This window comes from Ambystoma mexicanum, chromosome 2p, assembly GCF_040938575.1.
Source record: "Ambystoma mexicanum isolate Mex_15411 chromosome 2p, UKY_AmexF1_1, whole genome shotgun sequence".
Classification (NCBI taxonomy): Eukaryota; Metazoa; Chordata; class Amphibia; order Caudata; family Ambystomatidae; genus Ambystoma; species Ambystoma mexicanum.
Window position 1 is genome coordinate 274,240,019 of NC_090923.1, and position 23,411 is coordinate 274,263,429.

Here is a 23,411-nt window from a genome sequence, read left to right on the forward strand (position 1 = left end):
TTAGATTAGTCTGAGATTTGGCAGAAGTGAGCTTGTTTTTAATGATTGTCATTTGTGATTGTGCAACAGGATGACCATCAAAAGCCAGACCCAAATAGATGTAGTTCGACACAATTGCAAGATTAACATTTTTAACTTTCCACTCCATTTTGTTCCTTTCTGTACATTTAGGTGCATACATAACAACCTGAGATTTCTCTATGTTGATAACAAGTTCATTTTCGTCGAAGTACTGAGAACGTGCAGTGATTAATTGCTGAAGCCCGGATGGAGTCTTGGAAATTAGGTCTAGATCGTCAGCGTACCAGAGAGCTTGTACCATGACATTGTTTAATTTAGGTGAATCAGAGGCAATGTTCATAAAAGAAAATCTTACTTTATGAATGAAGAAGTTAAAGAGGGCTGAAGCAAGTGTGCAGCCTTGCTTCAGCCCTCTTGCAGTGCATATTGCCGATGATAGAAGGCCAGCCATCGAAAGTCTGATTTGTACTGAGGTGCAGGAATGTAGCTGATAAATGAAATCTACCAAGCTTGATGGGCAATGTGCTCCAATAAGTTTGTCTATTAATTTAACCCTCGACACTGAATCGAAGGCAGCTTTCAAATCGATAAACACAAAATAGATTGGAACTTTTGTATTGTTTGCTTGTTTTTTCAGTGCATTCAGAGTGAGAAGGTTTACTGTAACGCCTCATACCTGCAACAAAACCTGTTTCATTTGGGTCCCGTTGCTTGAACTCATCCATTGATTGATTAAAGTCACGCAACACCAAGCATGCAAAGATTTTACCTGGCGTGTCGAGGAGGGCGATGGGGCGGTAATCAGCAGCCAGTCCTCGGTCGCTCTTTTTGAAGATGGGAATTATCAAGGATGTTCGCCATGAGTCTGGGATCTTTCGAATTTCTTGGAAAATAATGTTCAACATGATGGCCCATTGCTTAGGATGTTCTTTTAACAAAGTTTGTGAGGCCATCAGGGCTTGCTGCCCGTGAACTTGAGGATTTAGTAATAAATTCTTCAATGATCTCTTCTGAACAGAATAACTTCCATGGTGAATCCGGTTGCATAATATAGTTGTAAGTGTTGAATTTTTCATCCATGTATAGTGTGGAAAAATGTGTTATCCTGTTAGTTTCAGAAACACCATTCAGTTGCGAGTCTACTTGCTTTTGACCTGATCTTTCATTCAGAAGCAACCAAATCTGTGAGCTGTTCTTCCCCGCAATTGAGGACATGAATGTCTCACTGTCCTTTAGAAACATGTTTGCCTTATGCGAACAAGTCCAATTCTTATATTTGTATTTGATGGATTGTCTAGTTTTTTTCCTTTCCTCAATCGGCAATCTATTGACAGCTCTCAATGCCTTCCTCTGGTTTGTTTTCATTTGTTGAAGATGAGGATCATAGATGTGGCGATTGGTCTTTGCATGAACATTTTGCAGATGAATTTGTTTCTTGCTTCTGAATGGATCTAATGTGCCTGCATAGGACCTGCAGCCTAAGTTAGATTGTTGATTTTGTATGGCTGTGTTCAGCAATTGTAGTTTGTCAGGTGTCCACCTGAATCAGGTTTTTGCATTATTGATGATTAGGTTCCTTGGAATACGTTTGTGTCGATTGGTAGGAGGATCACCCCAAGGCCAAGTTTAAAGTTAGCATATGGTGATCACTAAAACAGCAGCCAAAACAGTGAAAACCCTAGGCTTTCACCTAGGCTCAGCCTTGTCACTAAATAAACAATTAAATTCAGTAGCTTCCTCCACCGCTTATACCTGCAAGCTAATCAGAGCATGTAGAGCATTCCTCTCCCAAGCCAGTTGCATCATCATAGCCAACACCCTAATACTTTCCAAACTTGATTATTGTAATGCCATGTACCTAGGAGCCAACAAATACATAATCAACAAACTCCAAACACTTCAGAAAAATGCACTCAGAACAGCCCTCAACCTACCTTCCAAAGAACACATATCCAACAAAAGAAGAGAACACAAATGGCTCAAAATCTGCGACCGTATCGCTCTCAAAACAGCATCACTTACCTTCAAATGCTTAAACAACGCAGCCCCCTCCTACCTTGCTGCCAGAATCATAAAAAAGACCTCCACCCGCCCCATCAGAACGATTAACTCCTTCCAACTCCAGGTCCCCACATTCAGACAAAAGAAAACAGGCGGCAGCAGCTTCCCTGTCATGGCAGCCCTACATTGGAATGCCCTCCCCCTCAACAACAGAGCTGACCAATCCTACCATAGCTTCAGGCGCAACATTCTAACCTGGTTACACTCCATAGATCTCCACGACAGATCATACCCACAGACCAAAGCCTATCTGAATGTATATATGTATATCCACTCAAATGACCTCTCAGAATTGTAATTACTGTATGTAAATATCTAAATATGTGCCTATCCTGTAACTAAGTTTTTATGTAACCTTAACTTCCTGCCCTCTGTTGCGCCCTGTTACCTCTGGGTTTTGCGTGCCATACTAAATAAATAAACAAACAAACAGACTAATAACCTGTTTTAGGATTTCGAATTTTGTTGCTCGCATGAAAAGATTTTCCGAGAGGCACATGTAATCAATAATGCGTTTTGATTTTCCTCTCTCCCATGTTGGTTGGGGTGGAACCATTGGTCATTCGGAAACATCTGTCTTCCATAAAGTTTTTCAATCTTTCAATACCTTGAAAGTCAGTTATTTTAGCAGCATTCATACCATTAAGGTTGAAATCACCCACTATTATCATTGACATGATGTTATCTGTTTTAGCTATAGTTTCCAATAAGGTGGACAATTCTTTGTAGAAAACATTATCGGCAACTGCTGCTGGGTTTTTGTACAAATTGATCAATGCCAGATCTTGCTCTCCATTTGAGATTTTAACCAGCTGTAAGAACTTGTTTGGTGACATCCAAGGTTGTAGTACAAGTCCCACACTTATTTTAACTGCAACTAGTAGTCCGCCATAGGTCTACCCTTAGTTGCAGGTATTGCTGGTATCAAAGAGATTTCATGGTCATCCCAAATTGGTGGATTTATCATCCATGTTTCCTGGAGTGCTATAATGTGAAATTCATTGAGGTCTTTGTTTGGAATTGATTGCAGATGACTATTACCTCTAGTGTTCCAACTTAGTAGGGTAACAGTGGATTTGTGTACATCTAGTAATGGTTATGTTTGTTGGGAATGGTTGGATCTGATGTCCCTTGAATGTGTGATCATTGGGCTGCTGGCCTAAACGTTATGAATCCTGGGCTAATAAGAAGCCCATTTCAAACAGGGTCATCTTAGCCTTCCAAAATGTGTTCATCACAGAGCCTGACTTGATCCACAAACGTACCACTGATAGATTGTTATTACAGAGAAATTCAACCTGATCAATGTCAGCAGATGAAATATCTTCTAATTGATGTATTTCATTGAAAATATTTAAGATACTGCTTCTGCACAGATCGTACTTTGCGTGTGGAAATTCTCAACATTTATGTATCAGCGTGTGATGGTTTGCAAAATGTATTATTTTTTGTTCATTCTTGAGAGTTTTCAAAGTGTCATCTCGTCTTGGATTGTCCTGTATTTTTTTCCCATCATATTCAATTTGTTAGGATCTCCAACTATATTTGTGTGAATGCTGGTCCTCTGCAAGTTGGATTGTTGTTGTAATTGTTGATGACTTGTGCAGTAGTTAATTTGATTCTGTTCTTGTGTGGACATTGTTGAAACATTTCTTTGCTCCACTTCACTGCTTAATTGCAATTCTCCTACAGGTGTGTATTGAGAGTTGGTTAACCGTGGAACCTCCATTAATCGTTGTCGCAAGTAGGCATCAACAGCTATTTTAATTTGTTGCGCTGGGTCATATACCGTTAGTTGTGCTTGTGAACCTGCCAATGTATTAGTTGCAGGAGTTATTACTCGCAAACTCAGTGCCTGAGGAGGTAAGATCTGTATATTTGGAGTTTGAGATGGTGCCAAAGAATTAGTGATAGATGTTACTCGTTGTGTACTCCTTATCTTGGGCGGTGGCACATTGGTTTTTGGTCATTCGGTAATTCGTCAGCTACATTGTCAACCATTTCTACTAGTTGGTCCAATGGTGGATGTACGGGGGCAAGATGTTTACCGTTGATGGCTCTTTAAGCACAGGTCTGTTCTTGTAACTTGGCAAGGTATTATTCTCTGACGTGGCCAGTATTCGAATTGCATTAGATTGGTTGGGTACTGGTACTGGTGGTATAGATTCTACTACCGATATTCTAGCTTTTCCTTTCACATTTCTCTTTGCCCTTGGGATGTTCTGGTATGGCTTTAACATTAAGTGTCTTGGACGACTCTTAGCAGGCGGGTGTTGCTGAAACACATCATAATTTTCTTTAATCGATGGTGGTGATATGACAATTGGTTCTTTTTCTAGAGTGATCCTTGAAGAGTCTAGTACTGTGATTGCAGACTCTCCACCTTCTACCGGACGGATTATGCGTGTAAAGATTGTCAAAGCAGATTGGGTTGACTCCTGTACTCCGTCTTGTGAAAACTGAACATTCACAGATGATGCAGCACTTGATTGAATAGCTGGGTTTATAGCAGTAAATGTTCCAGAGTTTTTGTCCATACATTCCAATAATCTTTGAATTTGGATTGATTGTGCATTTAGCTTTGTCTCTAGCGATTCAAAGAGCTTATATTTTATTGTTGTGCTTAACATATTTAAAGTAGCCTCCATTAACCCAGTGTTGGATTGTGTTGGCGTATTCTCCATGGGAACTCGTCCTCGCCTTGCAGTAGGTTGTAAGTATGACGGGGCAATGGAAATGCTGGAGTTCATAGAACATCGTGCCTTATAGTCCAGAGAGATGGTGATAGAGGAGGTTGTAATGTTTCTTCCGCTAGCGTGAATTGAAACATGTGTAAATACTTTGGCACTTTCTGTGATTTCTTCCAAACTTGATGGTTGCACCTTCTGTGTTTTCATCGACGATTTTGCAGCTTGCAATTAAGTAATGTCCGATATGGCTTGGTTTGAATTTTTCGGGGTTGTTTCTGCCATTGATTGTGGCAGCAGTTGTGGATCGCTAACGCATTTTTCTATCTCTGCTGTGTTTCTCTCAGGATTCGACGTTGGTTCTGTATTTTGAGAACTTGTTTTGACATTTCCATTGATTGCAGTAGAATCAGTGACTACCGTGTTTTGAACTTCTTTGTTTGGAGTCTCATTATCGTTCGGCTTAGCACAAAACGACCTGATGTCCTTGGTAACGGACGGCAGGCAAGGAACAGGTGTTAATGTTATTGATTTGCGTGATGACGCCCGTTTTGTTTTTGTTAGTTGTTTAGACTGATTTGCTATCGGGGTCAGTGCTAATGCCATTTGCCCTGGCATGTTTGTTTTGAGTGTGTATACTTGCATTAACTGTTTGTCTAAAAACCACTCTGTATTTGATTTTTTATTTTTTGGGATTTGGCATGCACAAAGCGCGGGTTTGAACCAAAGCAAGGGTACGTTTTTACTAGGTAAATGAACTGCTACTTCGTCAATTCGAACCCATACACGTGAAGAGAGTTACAAGAAAACCTCACTAAACAAGAGAGCACTTCATATGTATGAATACAGTAAATGCAGTGAAAATGGGTGTAGTACTAACAACTTTCAATAATATGTCAGAGCATTTTGTTTTACCGCCAAGTAGATTCTTGAAACAGCAGCTACGCGGCTAAGCGGCCAAGCGGTACTTGAGGGTACGTGCTGCGGTACGCGCGCGTGGTGTGCGCGCCTCCCTGATTTATACACGCTTTCTAGGGGGTGAGTCACAAAGCCTACACAAACAAAGAAAATGCAGTTATAATACAATTTAAGTTGATATAATTGTCCTTATATCAGCACAGCAGTATTCACCTGCTGGATGTTGAAGTCCACGCAGTGTAAAGCAGTGAAATGCAAGTCCTGGAAAGCGCGGAAGACAAAAAGCAGTCCTTTTGGATCTTGCAACTTGCAACTGCAGAGTTCAATTTCAAGAAAGGCCTCACTTCTGATTCTTGGGGATGTCACCCCACTAAAAGGCCTATCTTTTCCAAAGAAAAAGTGGGTGTTAAGCAGTTGCCTGCTTGGCAAAAAGATGATTCCGTGCATGGAAATCCCCCAACAGCTCCACAATTGTTGATTTGATGGAGAAACTGCTAACTGTGTCCACGTATGGGAAGGCAATTTATGAATACAGGGGAGAATCTGATAAATTGAATGATATCTGGGGCCTTCTTTTGGAAACCTATGGCTAATTCATTTGCTATTTTAATAACCTGTGAATCATGTAAAAGTGAAAGGTCCCCTGAAATGAATTGCCTTATGATCTGGCTGCATTGTTGACTCTTCATTGGTATCCTGTTGGGTGGGAGGTGGGTGTGACATTGAAACAACCAATCTTTTTTTTTTTTTTTTAAATTCTTTTTTATTTTTTTTTATTTCCTTATATTTATATGATACGAATAATATGTTCAATATGTTTATATGATATTATTTCTGACATGTTATGCTTGCATTGCTTTTTACTACGTATGTATTGCACCTATTGGTGTTGAAATGAAATTAAAAGTTCAAATTAGAAGCACTCAAGGTGTGGGACAGCAATTAATGCTTGTGCTGGTAGACAGTGCTTATGAATGAGCCTTGTCCCCTTGATGGCTATGGACCAAATCTGTGTCTCAGGAGATGTTTATTATTGCAAAGCTCACAATATTTTGGCGGACTTTGATGACTATTATGATAGAAGATATCAAAATAATTAATATGAACTTGTCTTTTGAATGCATGAAGTATATTTCTTCACATCAACAGCCAGTCAGAATGTACACAATGGGAAAATAATATTGGTCATCAGGGGGTGTTGAGGTGGCCATTATGATTGTTGGAATTATTACAGATGTGCTTCACTGTTTTAGATCCCATATTTCATATCTCATGAAGTAGCTTAAGTACTGTAGAAACAAAAGCTATGTAATGCAAATGTGTTCCTTTTTGCATCAATGACATGCTTTGGTTGTTCATCTTGACAAAGTGGATTATTCGTTTTCAGGCAGCCACCCCTCTTGATGTTTTATGTGAGGTAGGGGCATAAGAGCAGTATCTGGACATGCCACAGCCAAATGACACAGGAGAACATGTGGTGGGTTGAAGAAAAAATGAACTCAAGAGTTTAGGATATTACTACACAGAAGCCATTATGAATGACCTTCGAGGTCCTTACAGTTTACAGAAAAATACATGCCACATGTTCACTTACGGCATGTATTTCACTTGTCTTTCAATAAAAACACATATTCTAGTGCTTATAATTTTGTAGCACTAAGAGAAGAAAGCAGTGAGCAGGCAAACCCTGGCGCCAATGGCAATGGAGCATGACTGAGCATATATTTATCTACTTTCAGTTCAAGATGTCTACACACCTTGTTGACATAGCATACATGTGCAGGCATGCTGATCCTTTTTGGATCACAAGGAGGCACGTACTGGTCAAAATATAGAGAGTGTCTCATTCGCATGGATAAGCCACATGTCTAAGATGTTGTGATGAAAAAATAGTGGTGATGCAGGTTAATGAAATGGCTGTTTCAGAATGCAAAAAGAATGGCATGGTCACATGTTGCTCTCAAATACAGTAATTCATGACCTACCGCTTGCATAATAGAATGACATGTTGAATCCCTAATCAAGATTTCTACGGTCGCTAACCTCAAAACTGGAAAAAAGTTATATCAAAGTGTTCACTTCATAGGAACAGTTTATCTTCTTTTCTAAAAACATAATTGATACAACATATGCTAGGAAAATGTTTGACATTTTTTTCACTTCATGTCTAAAAACAGCAGTGACGCAAAGCATAGTGGCAAACCATTTAGCCAGTGTTTCAGCAAAGTTAAACAACTTTATTTCAAGAGCACCCATCATTGCAACCCAGCTCTATAACTGTCTCCTTTGAAAATACCATTCAACAATAACGTTTTACATGTGTTTTTATGTGTGCACGGGTCGTATTTTCTAAACAAAAAAACATCAAGTTAAGATTTAGGCAATACTATGAGGAAGCATTTTTAAAAGTATAGTTGTAGTTTCATGATTTACATGTTACTATTTTTTGGCATAGAGTTAGTGACAATATTATGCTCTATGCACTGCACATCAAGAATGTAAAGGCATTTGTGTCTGCACAGTCATTTGTGGTAAATCATCTATTTATGCCAGCAATGAAAACAAGCAAATACATTTCTAGAACTCAGCCAAGCACAGGTCAGTCATAGCATTGCTTATCTAGTTATTTATTGTTTGCTTGTTATGCGCTTGTACAGGATGTAAATACTGTTTCAAAGTGCCCACAGGGCAACAAGGTGGGGACAGGGGATGTGAAACAATTAAACAATTAATACAATTAAATACATAAAAAAATATTAAATACAGTGGATGGGGAAGGGACAAATCTACTATGTCTTGTGAGTGTTCAGAACGTGCAAGTGCAGAAGGGAGGGGGAATGGGATAGGTGCTGTGGTGCTCATGGGTGAGCAACAGGTGAAGTGCAATGTAGGGTAAGGGCAAGCCTCCAGGGAGCAGGGTGAGCTGAGGCAAGTTCTGGGGATAGACAGAAACTGGGGGCGGTTCGGTGTGGCAGGTGAGGGCCCAGAGGATGCATAAGGGCCCTGCAAACCAAACAAGCAACTGTGAGATTAGCAGAAGAGAGTGAGGGGAAAGGAGGTAAAGAGGAAAGTCTTGAGGAGCTTCCGGAATTCAAGAAAGTCCTGCTCAAGACGAAGAGGGAGGTGGAGGCTGTTCCAAAGGAGGGAGCCAGCTGAGGAAAGCGATCAACCTCCTTCCCTCTGTTTAGTGAAACGCTTTACACACAAAGAGTTGCCAGATGAGCGCCAGGGTGTAGAGGGGGAATATTTAGTAAGAGAGAGTTGCAGATAGTGTGGTCCCCGGCCCCAGACAACCTTATGGATGATACAGAGGGATTAAATTTTATCCGTTAAGCAACCGGGAGCCTGTGGAATCTTTTTAGGGCAGGAGAGATGTAGTCCCTGGGTTTTAGGCCAAGGATAAGTCCTTCTGCCTTATTCTATATTTGCTGGAGAGGTCACAAAGTGGAAGAAGGAAGATCCAGGAGGAGGCTATTGCAATAGTCAAGCAAAGAGAGAACCATGGCTCAGGTAACATTGAGCTTCTAGGGGAAGGTGAGAAAAGTTAGAATTCCTTTGAGAAAGAAGATCTGAGAGTGGGACTTCTTGGCAATGTCCTGAGTGTGAGGGAGGAAGGAGAGAGAGGAGTCGAAGATGACTCCGAGGTTTCTGGCTTCAGAAGAGGGAGCAGGGGCAGAGCCCATGGAGGAAGGCCAGAGTGAAGGGAAGAAGTCGGGCCGGGGTCCCAATGGGAAGGATCTCCGTTTTGCTGGCTTTGAGGCAGAGATCATTGGAGGTGCACCAGGCCTGGATGGCAGAAAGGCAATCAGGGATGATGGAAGGTGAAAGAGGGTCAGTAGGAAGTTTGAAGAAGAGTTGTGTGTTGTCAGCATAGCACTGGAAGTTGGGAGAGAAGGAGGAGATGAGGAGTGCCCGCTGAGGATGTTAGTGGCACGACCCTCGCCCAAAACCCTCTCTGGCAAACCCATTGGCCAGGTGGAGTCAGGACTCGGGCCTCTGGAGCCTGGCATCCTCTTCAAAAGCCCTCAAGGGGCCAGTCCTGGCGCCTATGGCACCAGGCTCATACACCATGAACAACAATGGGCTTGGGAACTACTTTATTGTATTGTCAGCCAACATGGAGGCATCCACATAGCTTGGCTCCTAACAACCAAGCTATGCTGTCTAGTGTTTTGGGTGTGGCAGGCCTGGAACTACTTTCCCTGGTACTACTTTACCTGGGCTATATAAACCACACCCTGACTGCAGAACATGCCCGTGTTACTTTGCAGCTTGCAACGTGATGCTCACCATATCCAGCTATTCCCTCGAACCTCGGAGAAGTAGAACCTGCAAGGAGACAAAAGGAACATCATTAGCAGCAGCATCTTACCTGCAGTCTTCATCTTTAAACACTTGCAGCTACTGAGAACAGCTTCCTCGATTCTGCACGCCTCCCGGACAGAACGACCTGAAAGAGGAAGATAGAGGCAACATTAAAGAAAGCTGTAGAGACATTTACAAATTACGAACTGCTCAAAAGGCTTACCTGGCTGGTCGCCTCTCGGCTGGCACCACTCCGGACATTCCACTCGCGCTGAAGAACACCGCGACCTACAAGGAAGGAAAACACAGGTTAGCAAAGGCAAGACTTCGCAGTGCTCTGCATAGCGCTCACTTACCGCATCATAGCGCTCTTAATGCGCCATCATTTACCAGCGGGGCTCAATCAAGCAAGTTCGCCGCGCTGAAGCTCTGCATACCTAAGGAAGAAAAAAGAGACATTTTAAACAAAGAAAGGCAGGCAGGATAGCAACAAAACTAAAGAACAGCAATAAGACCTACCTGAACAATATCAAACGGGCCGGCGTCAGTGAAGTAACTGGACAGCACTCGCCCATGAAAGACAACGCGCCCCTGCAAAGAAGGCAGGATGGAGAGCACGCCTAATTCTACCACAAGGTTAGAAGAGGGCGCCAGAGGGACTGAAAGCATACGGGGGTGGAGGGAGGATACTTACCCCAGTCGGTCAGTCTTGAACACAGTCCTCCTGTATTTTCAGGCAGAACCTTCCCCGCAGACCACATCAGGGCAAACCCAGCTGGGTGGCGTCCCTGTGGATACCAGGTGATAGTAACAGAACACGAAGCCAACCATAACAAATCAACCTGGGCGCCATGGAGACATCAGAAATTGACCAATTGGCCCAATTACTAGGAGAGCTTCGTGCTGAGGTTCATTCTGCCAGACAAGAGACTAATGCCCTCCGGAGAGACCTAATAGTGACCAAAGAACGCACTGAAGAGATTAGCAGGCAATACTTGCAATCACAGGCAGGACAGTCACCTCTACCTGGAAGCAATCCAATGACGCAAAACCCCGCCATACCATACACTCCGGTACAGATCACGTTACCTGGAACAGTGCCCCTGGCACCACCAGAAAGGTTCTCAGGCGACCCATGGAAGTATGCGACATTCATCAATCAGTGCCGCCTTCATTTTCTTTGTAGGCCTGGAGCATTTCCAAACGACCAAGCTCGGGTAGCTTTTGTCTTATCATACCTGAGTGGTAGTGCAGCAGATTGGTCGGTGCCGTTGGTAACCCATGACGATCCACTATTACATGACTTTGGGTGGTTCCAGAGAGAAATGGAAAAACTTTTTACTCGCCATACCCAGGAACAAGCAGTAGACAATTAACTCTTGTCCCTCCGACGGGGGAATCAGGACTTGTTAACGTACATTGCTACCTTCAACAGACTGCCAGAAAACAAAAAAAACATGTTATTCCATCGAGACTTACGAGGCGAATTAAAGGACGTCTTAGCCCAGGTGGTTGATCCACCCAGATACTGTGCATAATTCATAAATCTGGTTGTGCAGCTAGACCACCGGTTGCAGGACCAAAAGGCAGACCGGTCTAAGATGGACCCTCGGACCGTATATGTTCGACCAAGGGAAAACACACCCTGTGTACCTGAAAATGTTGTAGAACCCATGCAGATTGGGGGTTACGGCCTCCATTAACAAAACAAGAGCGGGACAAAAGAAGACAACAGCTTTGTTTGTATTGTGGGAAACCAGGACATTTCCTGAAGGACTGTCCAGTAAAACCCCCAAGAAGAACAGTCGGGGCCACAGAGAAGGATGAAGCTAAGGAATCGGAAACTACCAAGCTCGACAAACGGAGAGGTCAGTTTGTCGAGTGAGAAGAAAGAGTTGCTGACCTCGCACTTTGCAATACCAGTGATCTTAATTAACCACCAACATTCATCAAGAATGCATGCCGTTGAAGCATACATCGATAGCGGAGCAGTTGGAAATGATATTGATCAAGAACTGGCAGCAGAGATGGGGCTTCCTTTGTGTTCTAAGCCAACTATGGACAAGGTAACCACCGTGGATGGGACAGAAATCACTTCCGGACCAGTAACCCAGTGCACAGCCAGGGTAACCTTGCTGTGTCCGGTCGGACATCGCGAGTCTATTTGATTCGATCTCATCAAGGCACCTCAGTTCAGGCTAATACTAGGGATGCCATGGTTGGTTGATCACAACCCTTTGATAGACTGGCGGGCACGAAAATTAACCTTCCCCGGTGACTGCTCCCCTGCCTGCTATTACCAAGAGGAGAAACCCGACGTCTGTATCCCCATGATTCCCGGAGCGACAGTATCAACCCTGGGAGCAACTAATACCTTGCCAAGTGAATACCATGATTTCCAGGATGTTTTCAGAAAGGACCAAGCCAATACATTGCTTCCGCACAGGCCCATGACTGTCAGATCGACCTTGTTCCAGGTGCACAAATCCCTTGTGGCAGGATCTACGCTCTCACAGAACCAGAAAACCTTCATTTGAAATCATATTTAGACCAGTACCTTGCAAACGGATTTATCCGTCCTTCGAAGTCCCCAGCAGCCAGTCCTTTGTTCTTCGTACCGAAAATGGAAGGAGACTTGAGAACCTGTATTGACTACCACGCATTGAACCAGATCACCGTGAAGAACCGCTACCCCTTGCCACTTATGCCTGAGATGCTAGACCAAGTTAAAGATGCCCAGATTTATACCAAATTGGACCTTCGAGGAGCGCACCACCTGGTCCGAGTCAGAAAAGGAGATGAATGGAAAACCGCCTTCCGTACTAAGAACGGCTTGTAACCCGAACCGAAGGGCACTAAGTCATGCCCTTCGGGTTATGCAACGCTCCTGCGGCATTCCAATATTTCATGAATGACATCTTAAGGGAGTCAATTGATGTGTGCGCCTTAGTGTACATAGACGACATCTTAGTATACTCAGCCTCGGAACAAGATCATGTCAGGCACGTACGTTCAGTCCTCACCAAGCTCCGTCAACATCGCTTGTTTGCAAAGCTTGAAAAATGTTTTTTTCACGTCACCGAAGTAGAATTTCTTGGTTTTATCCTTACTCCAGGAGGCATCAGAATGGACGTGCACAAGGTAGATGCCATTCTGAAATGGCCTTCAACGACGTCTCTGAAAGGGGTACAAAGCATGCTGGGCTTTGCGAACTTCTACCGCCGGTTCATCTCAGACTTCTCTCAGGTTGTGCACCCAATCACAGTACTATTACGAAAAAACAATAAAAAGTTTGCTTGGACTGAAGAAGCAGAAGAAGCCTTTCAGGAACTTAAAAAAAGGTTTACCTCCGCTCCAATCCTGCGACATCCTCGTCCAGACCTCCCTTATGTCATTGAAATTGGTGCTTCTAGTCTCGCAATGGGGCTGTCCTTTCAAAGAGAGACCCAGAAACCGGCCAGCTACATCCTATGGCCTTCTGGTCGAAAAAGTTCTCACCTCCAGAGATTAATTATGCCATCACGGCCAAGGACCTCCTGGCTATCAAATCCGCCTTTAAAGCCTGGAGGCACTACCTTCTGGGGGCCAGACACAGTCATTACAGACCCCCGAAACGTGCAATATCTCAAAACAGCCAAGGCCCAGTCCTCGCGCCAATTACGGTGGGCCCTTTTCTTCGCCGAATATGATTATGTAATCACATTTCGACCAGGAGTCAGAAACGGAACGGCGGATACCTTATCTCGCATGGGCATAGATGAAATAGTATATACAACTCCAGACCCAGTACCTATTATACCTGAAGACAAACTCTTGGGTATCACGACAGCCTTAACACAAGCAGAACTACGAAAAGAAATCCAACGGACAATGAATCCTGATGCCTACCTCGCATGGCAAACTTAAGGAGAACAATATACCATCAAGGACCACCTACCCTTTTTTTTAGGGATCGCCTATATGTACCCAAGAAGGAATTACAACAGCATATTATTTCAAACTATCACGATTCACTGATCGAAGGGCATCCTGGGATCGCCAAAACCCTAGCTAAGGTGAAAGAGAACTTTTGGTGGCCGACCTGGCGTAAGGACATCATTCAGTATATTCAGTCCTCTGGTCTGCGCACAACATAAATCACAGAAACAAAAACCATCTAGTCTCCTACAACCATTGGACATTCCTCCAGTTCCATGGCGCACTCTTTCCCTTGACTTCATCACTGATCTACCTCCAAGCCAAGGGTTCAACACCATCCTTGTAGTTGTGGACTTATTCTCGAAGATGGCCCATTTTATTCCTCTCAAAGGCCTCCCAGATGCAGCCACTTTAGCGAAAGTGTTCCTGGAGGGCGTGGTTAAGCTACATGGCTTCCCTTCGGTTCTGGTCTCTGATCGAGGTAGCCAGTTTGTTTCAAACTTCTGGAAAAAATGCTGTGCAATGGTGCAGATCGACGTTCGGCTATCTACCAGTCACCATCCCCAAATGGACGGCCAAACCGAGAGAACCAATCAGACACTCGAGCAACATTTACGGTGCATGCTGCACCACGAACAAAGGAATTGGAAAGACCTACTATGGATAGCCGAATATGCATATAACAATTCTTTGCATTCAAGCACGGGACAAACGCCCTTCTATACCCTTCATGGCAGACATCCACGTACCTCTGAACTAGACCTTCCAGCCAGCTTGGAAATGCCAGCGGTGAAGACTCTACACACAACCATTACTCAGGCTTTCAAAAGGGCAAAGGAACACCTTATTTATGCCAAAGAAAAACAAAAGAGATTCGCTGACCAACACCAGAAAAAGGCCCCTGATTATCAAGTAGGAGACAAAGTTTGGTTAGCCGCTAAATTCATACCCATCAAGGGAACCCGGACCTTTCATCCCAGATTCTAAAGACCCTATACCATTAAGGCAATTATCAACCCAGCAGCCGTGAAACTGGATTTACCACCTAATCTAAACATTCACCCGGTATTCCATGTGTCCCTCCTGAAACCAATGCAACCCGGCACACGGATTGGGACACCACCTAAGCCCATACTTGTTGACGGAGAACCAGAATTCGAAGTCAAAGATATCTTTGACTCTAAATACTCTAGGACAAAGCTATATTATCTCGTCGATTGGAAAGGATTTGGACCACAAGATAGATCCTGGGAGCCCAGTGAGAATATCCACGCACCAGGTCTAATCAGGAAATTCCATCGGAACTTCCCAACCAAACCTGGGCGAGACAGAAGGAACACCATGGGAGGGGCCTTAGGGGGGAGTGCTGTCATGACCCTCGCCCAAAACCCCCTCTGCAAACCCATTGGCCAGGTGGAGTCAGGACTCGGGCCTCTAGAGCCAGGCATCCTCTTCAAAAGCCCTCATGGGGCCAGTCCTGGCGCCTATGGCTCCAGGCTCATACACCATGAACAACAATGTGCTTGGGAACTACTTTATTGTATTGTCAGCCAACATGGAGGCATCCACGTAGCTTGGTTCCTAACAACCAAGCTATGCGGTCTAGTGTTTTGGGTGTGGCAGGCCTGGAACTACTTTCCCTGGTACTACTTTATCTGGGCTATATAAACCACACCCTGACTGCAGACCATGCTTTGTGTTACTTTGCAGCTTGCAACGTGACGCTCACCGTGTCCAGCTATTCCCTCGAACCTCGGAGATGCAGAACCTGCAAGGAGACAAAAGGAACATCATTAGCAGCAGCATCTTACCTGCAGTCTTCATCTTTAAACACTCGCAGCTACTGAGAACAGCTTCCTCGAATCTGCACGCCTCCCGGACAGAACGACCTGAAAGAGGAAGATAGAGGCAACATTAAAGAAAGCTGTAGAGACATGGACAAATTATGAACTGCTCAAAAGGCTAACCTGGCTGGTCGCCTCTCGGCTGGCACCACTCCGGACATTCCACTTGCGCTGAAGAACACCGCGACCTACAAAGAAGGAAAACACAGGATAGCAAAGGCAAGACTTCGCAGCGCTGCGCATAGCAGTTACTTACCGCATTATAACGCTCTTAATGCACCATCATTTACCAGCGGGGCTCAACCAAGCCAGTTCGCCGCGCTGAAGCTCCGCATACCTAAGGGAGAAAAAAGAGACATTTTAAACAAAGAAAGGCATGCAGGATAGCAACAAAACTAAAGAACAGCAATGAGACCTACCTGAACAATATCAAACGGGCCGGTGTCAGTGAAGTAAATGGACCGCACTCACCCATTAAAGACAACGCGCCCCTGCAAAGAAGGCAGGACGGAGAGCATGCCTAATTCTACCACAAGGTGCGGAGAGGGCGCCTGAGGGACTGAAAGCATACAAGGGTGGAGGGAGGATACTTACCCCAGTCGGTCAGTCTTGAACACAGTCCTCCTGTACTTTCAGGCAGAACCTTCCCCGCAGATCACATCAGGGCAAAGCTGAGAAGCATACCAGCGAGTAACCCAGCTGGGTGGCGTCCCTGTGGATACCAGGTGAGCGTAACAGTTAGAAGAGCCAAGGTGAGAGGATAGAGCCCGGGGGGACACCACACATGGAGAAGGAAGTAGCTGATGAGAAGGTGCCCAGTATGACATGAGAAGAGCGGTCAGTAAGGAAGGAGGTCTGCCAGACGAGTGCCCACTCCGAGATACCATGGGTATCGTGGAGCCTTTGTATGAGGATGGAGTGGTTGACCGGTTCAAATGCAGAGGAGAGATCAAGAAGGATGAGGACAGCTGGGGAGTTGGAATCAAGGGATGCGAGCAGTTCTTCATGGGTGTTTAGAAGAGCAGTTTCTGTGCCTCTGGATGCTTGGAATCCAGATTGATGGTCGTGGAGACCACCAACTAGTTCAGTGTGAGAGCAGATTTGGGACAGAGCCAACTTCTCCAGCAGTTTCCCCAGGAAGGAGGTGATGGAGATAGGGCGGTAGTTGGCTGGACAGGTGGCGTCTGCTGTTTTTTGAGGTGTGGGCTCACAGTACAATCACATCCCGATTGTACTTGGTGGGCCAAGACACCATCCCCAAACATCCTTTCAAACCACAGGTGAAGGCTTTGTGAAAGCACCAGAAGTGGATCATTCATCCCTTTGTTGTCAAGGCAGGTGTACAATTATTTACATGCAATATAATTAAGGTACATCTGACAATGCAGATATCAGCAGTACTCAAATACTACCTGAACGCAGCCTATCCAAGTAAAAAATTGAAGAGTGAATGGGATCAGATCAAAAGAGCTCTATGGTTGTACAACCATTGCAATAATAACAACTTGACAGTGATTTAAAAAAACACACTTTTCAGAATGACTTAGTTCCTCTCAACATATGGATGGAGATTGTGTTAAGGTAAATTGTGAGTTCACATCAACACAAGGATGCTGAAGTTTTTAACACCATTGAGAATACAAGAACCATTCTGAAATGTTACATGGATTTTTACGATATTCCTTTGCACTGAAGATGTTTAACCCTAAGAGGGTGGGCAGGAATGAATGTAAAACGATTGAGCCAGCAGATAGTCTCAATTCTTGCACTCAATTAACTATCAAGACTTTTACTCTCGTATAGGTCGTATCAAGTATTTTTTATGTTGAATTGAATCATTTTGGATTCATTGTTGGAGTTGATGTATTCTGATTCATGTGGATAACATATTTTTAGAAGTGTTCCTTTACTTAATGCACAAGTCCTGTCTTGGCCCCCATGTTTGATGCTGTCCTAAAAATAATAATTAATGAAGTCAACCACAATGAATGACTAATTTCAGTATTGGTTTGCAAAGGTAGCGGGCGCCCCTCTCTCGACAGAACAAGGCCTGATAACCTGTTCAGTGGTTATTAACCACTTGAGAGTTCGCAGCCACTGCTTTTACTCACTGTGCCTTTCACAGATGGGAAATATCCATTTGCATATCAGTCTTTGTCCTGCCCAGGGGCAGTCCAGCACCGAAATGCAATGGCAATTCCAACCTGAACGAGAGTACCACCAGCAACCCCATACACGTGTTTCACCCTTGTTGGGGATCATCAGTGAGGTGAAGCTGATGCCTCTCTAAGCACAGTGAGAGGGAGACCACGTCTGGTTGCCCCCAGGAGACCTAGGGTTACCAATCCAAGGTTCCTTGAAATTTAGTTTGCAAAGGTAGCGGGCGCCCCTCTCTCGACAGAACAAGGCCTGATAACCTGTTCAGTGGTTATTAACCACTTGAGAGTTCGCAGCCACTGCTTTTACTCACTGTGCCTTTCACAGATGGGAAATATCCATTTGCATATCAGTCTTTGTCCTGCCCAGGGGCAGTCCAGCACCGAAATGCAATGGCAATTCCAACCTGAACGAGAGTACCACCAGCAACCCCATACACGTGTTTCACCCTTGTTGGGGATCATCAGTGAGGTGAAGCTGATGCCTCTCTAAGCACAGTGAGAGGGAGACCACGTCTGGTTGCCCCCAGGAGACCTAGGGTTACCAATCCTAGGTTCCTTGAAATTTAGTTTGCAAAGGTAGTGGGAGCCCCTCTCTCGACAGAACAAGGCCTGATAACCTGTTCAGTGGTTATTAACCACTTGAGAGTTCGCAGCCACTGCTTTTACTCACTGTGCCTTTCACAGATGGGAAATATCCATTTGCATATCAGTCTTTGTCCTGCCCAGGGGCAGTCCAGCACCAAAATGCAATGGCAATTCCAACCTGAACGAGAGTACCACCAGCAACCCCATACACGTGTTTCCCCCTTGTTGGGGATCATCAGTGAGGTGAAGCTGATGCCTCTCTTAGCACAGGGAGAGGGAGACCACGTCTGGTTGCCCCCAGGAGACCTAGGGTTACCAATCCCAGGTTCCTTGAAATTTAGTTTGCAAAGGTAGCGGGCGCCCCTCTCTCGACAGAACAAGGCCTGATAACCTGTTCAGTGGTTATTAACCACTTGAGAGTTCGCAGCCACTGCTTTTACTCACTGTGCCTTTCACAGACGGGAAATATCCATTTGCATATCAGTCTTTGTCCTGCCCAGGGGCAGTCCAGCACCGAAATGCAATGGCAATTCCAACCTGAACGAGAGTACCACCAGCAACCCCATACACGTGTTTCACCCTTGTTGGGGATCATCAGTGAGGTGAAGCTGATGCCTCTCTAAGCACAGTGAGAGGGAGACCACGTCTGGTTGCCCCCAGGAGACCTAGGGTTACCAATCCCAGGTTCCTTGAAATTTAGTTTGCAAAGGTAGCGGGCGCCCATCTCTCGACAGAACAAGGCCTGATAACCTGTTCAGTGGTTATTAACCACTTGAGAGTTCGCAGCCACTGCTTTTACTCACTGTGCCTTTCACAGATGGGAAATATCCATTTGCATATCAGTCTTTGTCCTGCCCAGGGGCAGTCCAGCACCGAAATGCAATGGCAATTCCAATCTGAACGAGAGTACCACCAGCAACCCCATACACGTGTTTCACCCTTGTTGGGGATCATCAGTGAGGTGAAGCTGATGCCTCTCTAAGCACAGTGAGAGGGAGACCACGTCTGGTTGCCCCCAGGAGACCTAGGGTTACCAATCCCAGGTTCCTTGAAATTTAGTTTGCAAAGGTAGCGGGCGCCCATCTCTCGACAGAACAAGGCCTGATAACCTGTTCAGTGGTTATTAACCACTTGAGAGTTCGCAGCCACTGCTTTTACTCACTGTGCCTTTCACAGATGGGAAATATCCATTTGCATATCAGTCTTTGTCCTGCCCAGGGGCAGTCCAGCACCGAAATGCAATGGCAATTCCAATCTGAACGAGAGTACCACCAGCAACCCCATACACGTGTTTCACCCTTGTTGGGGATCATCAGTGAGGTGAAGTTGATGCCTCTCTAAGCACAGTGAGAGGGAGACCACATCTGGTTGCCCCCAGGAGACCTAGGGTTACCAATCCCAGGTTCCTTGAAATTTAATTTGCAAAGGTAGCGGGCGCCCCTCTCTCGACAGAACAAGGCCTGATAACCTGTTCAGTGGTTATTTACCACTTGAGAGTTTGCAGCCACTGCTTTTACTCACTGTGCCTTTCACAGATGGGAACTATCCATTTGCATATCAGTCTTTGTCCTCACTGTGCTTAGAGAGGCACAGCTTCACCTCACTGATGATGCCCAACAAGGCTGAAACACGTGTATGGGGTTGCTGGTGGTACTCTTGTTCAGAGAGGAATTGCCATAGCATTTCGGTGCTGGACTGCCCATGTGGGTGGAACCAAGACTGATATGCAAATGGATATTTCCTATCTGTGAAAGGTACAGTGAGCAAAAAGCATGTGCTGCAAACTCTCACCTCAGAACAGGTTATCATGCCTTATTCTTTCTGGAGAAGAGCGCCTGCTACCTTTTTTTGAAATATTTTCAAGGAACTTGGGGTTGGTCACCCTAAGTTACCTGGGGGCAACGAGACGTGGACTCCCTGCTCACTGTGCTTAGAGAGGCACAGCTTCACCTCACTGATGATGCCCAACAAGGCTGAAACACGTGTATGGGGTTGCTGGTGGTACTCTTGTTCAGAGAGGAATTGCCATAGCATTTCGGTGCTGGACTGCCCATGTGGGTGGGACAAAGACTGATATGCAAATGGATATTTCCTATCTGTGAAAGGTACAGTGAGCAAAAAGCGTGTGCTGCAAACTCTCACCTCAGAACAGGTTATCATGCCTTGTTCTTTCTGGAGAGGTGCGCCTGTTACCTTTTTTTGAAATATTTTCAAGGAACTTGGGGTTGGTCTCCCTAAGTTACCTGGGGGCAACCAGACGTGGACTCCCTGCTCACTGTGCTTAGAGAGGCACAGCTTCACCTCACTGATGATGCCCAACAAGGCTGAAACACGTGTATGGGGTTGCTGGTGGTACTCTTGTTCAGAGAGGAATTGCCATAGCATGTTGGTGCTGGACTGCCTATGTGGGTGGGACAAAGACTGATATGCAAATGGGTATTTCCTATCTGTGAAAGGTACAGTGAGCAAAAAGCGTGTGCTGCAAACACTCACCTCAGAACAGGTTATCATGCCTTGTTCTTTCTGGAGAGGAGCGCCTGCTACCTTTTTTTGAAATAATTTCAGTATTGCAATGAACAAAATTATTCCAAGTAAAAATAAAAACTCTTCCAACTACATGAGTGTAAATTCACTGGCCAAATTGTTTAACAATGACTTTTAAAGAAGAAGGATTGCCAAGTGGAAGAGGAAAGCAATCAAGGCACTAGATATGGTGTTGGTGAGACAAAGCTCCTTTTGGAATTAGAAAGAGGCAGTAATAGACCCACATAAACGCAACTTTAATGGACAGAATGAAAGGTATGACAGGTAATGCAGGCGAAAGTGATCAAGGTTAGCATGCCTTGTCAATCAAGAGGAAAGGAACAAGGAATGAGTTTGATGTGTTGCCAGTCTGACAGATAATGGTGTTTATGTAGAGGATTTCATAAAACATAATGTATGCAATCAAAGGATATGCTTTACCACTACCCTCAGTGAAAAGTCCAGGTGTGAGTATAGTTTAGAATTAAAATGAAGAATAGGTTTAATATCAATGTACCATTTGTAGATTTTTGAAATTTGTTGACACGGTACCTCTGATAGAACGATCCTTCTACCTTAGAATACGGAAGGAGTAGGCGATGAGAATAAGAGAGCTGGATTGACATTTAGGGATCAGGAGAAATGTCACTTAAAGGTTAATGTTGGGGCTCTGAATAAAGGCACTACTTAATTTGAGTCTTCTTTCCAGAGAACCATCATCAGACAGTGATTGGATAGTTCAAGTGACATTATACAAGGAAATTAAGCATTTTGTTACGTGTTAGGGTTACCAGTCATTCCAGAGCGTGTGTCACTCTCTCGCACTCTCTCCCTCTCTCTCTCTGAGCCACACCCAACCCCATATACAAGGCTTTTGCTCCAAGAAATTGCCTTTGCCTTACAGGGCAGTGATATTTTATAATTAGATTGATCAACTCAAGACAGACAGATTTCAAAACTTCAGACATCTGTATGCCCGTTTACCCTTATTTGGGATATTCAGCACAATATAGCCAGACAGCTTTGTGATTGAAGCATTGGGGCATGTTTAGCAAACACTAGCAACAGATTTTGTGGCTTTAAAAGGCATTAAAAAGACCCATTCACAAAGTTGTCAGACTATACTGTACTGATGATCTGTAATGAGGGCAAACCAGGTATAGAGTAGGCTGCAGATTTGAGAACTGTCTCTCTAGTGTTGATCAGGCTATGTATAAACTAGCACTGCCCTTTAGGACACATGTAATTTGCAAAGTCAAAAGGCTTCTGGTTGGGTTAATTTGCATATCCACATGACTATTTCACTGTGTATACATACCTTTGTCAATAGGGTTAGCAGAACTTAACCGTTCTCCTGCAATAAACAAAATGCAATATTACCATGGATATCTTATGATCCGTTTTACACATGCAACTCTCAGAGTAGAGATTCGTACCATACACTTTAAAAAATCATGCTTACCACTTATGACCCTTGAAAGTAAAAACTGTTTTGATAAATGTTGTCCATCTAAAAAGACAAGTTTTCAATTTAGGACAATTGAAAGAGTTGTTCAAATATGTTCATAGTATTTCAAACATTGGCACCAATCACCACAAATGGCTGAGATTCATGACAGGTGACATGTAAATGGCTTACAGCACATCGACGTGAATAATTTGATAAACAGATATGTTGATTCAGACAAATGTGCTGTTAGTTTTGCAGTGATCCCTGCCCTGCAGTTCTTCAGTTTAAAGGCATCATAGTGGCAATGCAAAACCTTAAAATAATTGAAATTTTGCATGGGGCAAAGTTGCAGGATAAAGCCCTCTGACTAGTGGAACATGATCGCATAGATATGTTCGATGATGTCAGGGGTACTAGATAGGCAATTCGATACTTTTCAAGTAGAGACATTTTAAGGATTTGTGGGCGACCTGTTTAATCACAGTGTTTTGAATAAAACCCACACAGAACATTGGCAAGGAAGCTCCCACATTCTTATTATTACAACATAGCCAATAATAAAAAGATAATGCAAGCAGAAATATTTCTGATTTCTTGAGTATTGATAGGTATTCTCTTGACCTTTATAGACATTTACCTGACCGTGAGCCAGTTGCTATTCTTACGAATTGTGAGCACCCGAAACTTACAGACACCATCCTTTGAACAGTAGTTTATCCTTCGGTACGACTTTTTATTAAACCATCAAAGCATATGTGTCTTCAGGAATAAACATCCACTCATTATACCCTTTTCTCTCTGAATAGTATCTGTTAACAAGGCGGAAGACAGAGATGATGTGAAAAAATATATTTTGAAATAGAGATTCTGAGGAAAAACAGGCTGAACTGACAGCGGTAAATTACTTTGCTCAATCAAATAGACCATCCAGGTCAGTACC

The 23,411-nt window shown here is 44.1% G+C and overlaps 1 protein-coding gene across 6 annotated transcripts in view; it reads right to left on the reverse strand.

Moving 5' to 3' along the window:
- LOC138566370 (inter-alpha-trypsin inhibitor heavy chain H4-like) overlaps positions 1–23,411 on the reverse strand; it is a 1,003,937-nt gene that overhangs the window by 396,755 nt on the left and 583,771 nt on the right. For 4 of the 6 annotated variants that reach the window (XR_011301923.1, XM_069643535.1, XM_069643536.1 and 1 more), the window contains exons 16-17: positions 22,484–22,531; positions 22,340–22,375 (exon numbers count right to left, since the gene is read on the reverse strand). The exons of 1 other annotated variant lie outside the window; for it this stretch is intronic. Coding sequence is in view for 4 of the 5 variants with exons in the window: in XM_069643535.1 (XP_069499636.1) it covers positions 22,340–22,375; positions 22,484–22,531 (84 nt within the window). In the remaining variant the exon portion in view is untranslated. The remainder of the gene's footprint in view (positions 1–22,339; positions 22,376–22,483; positions 22,532–23,411) is intronic. One more of the 6 variants, XM_069643537.1, reaches the window with a different exon arrangement.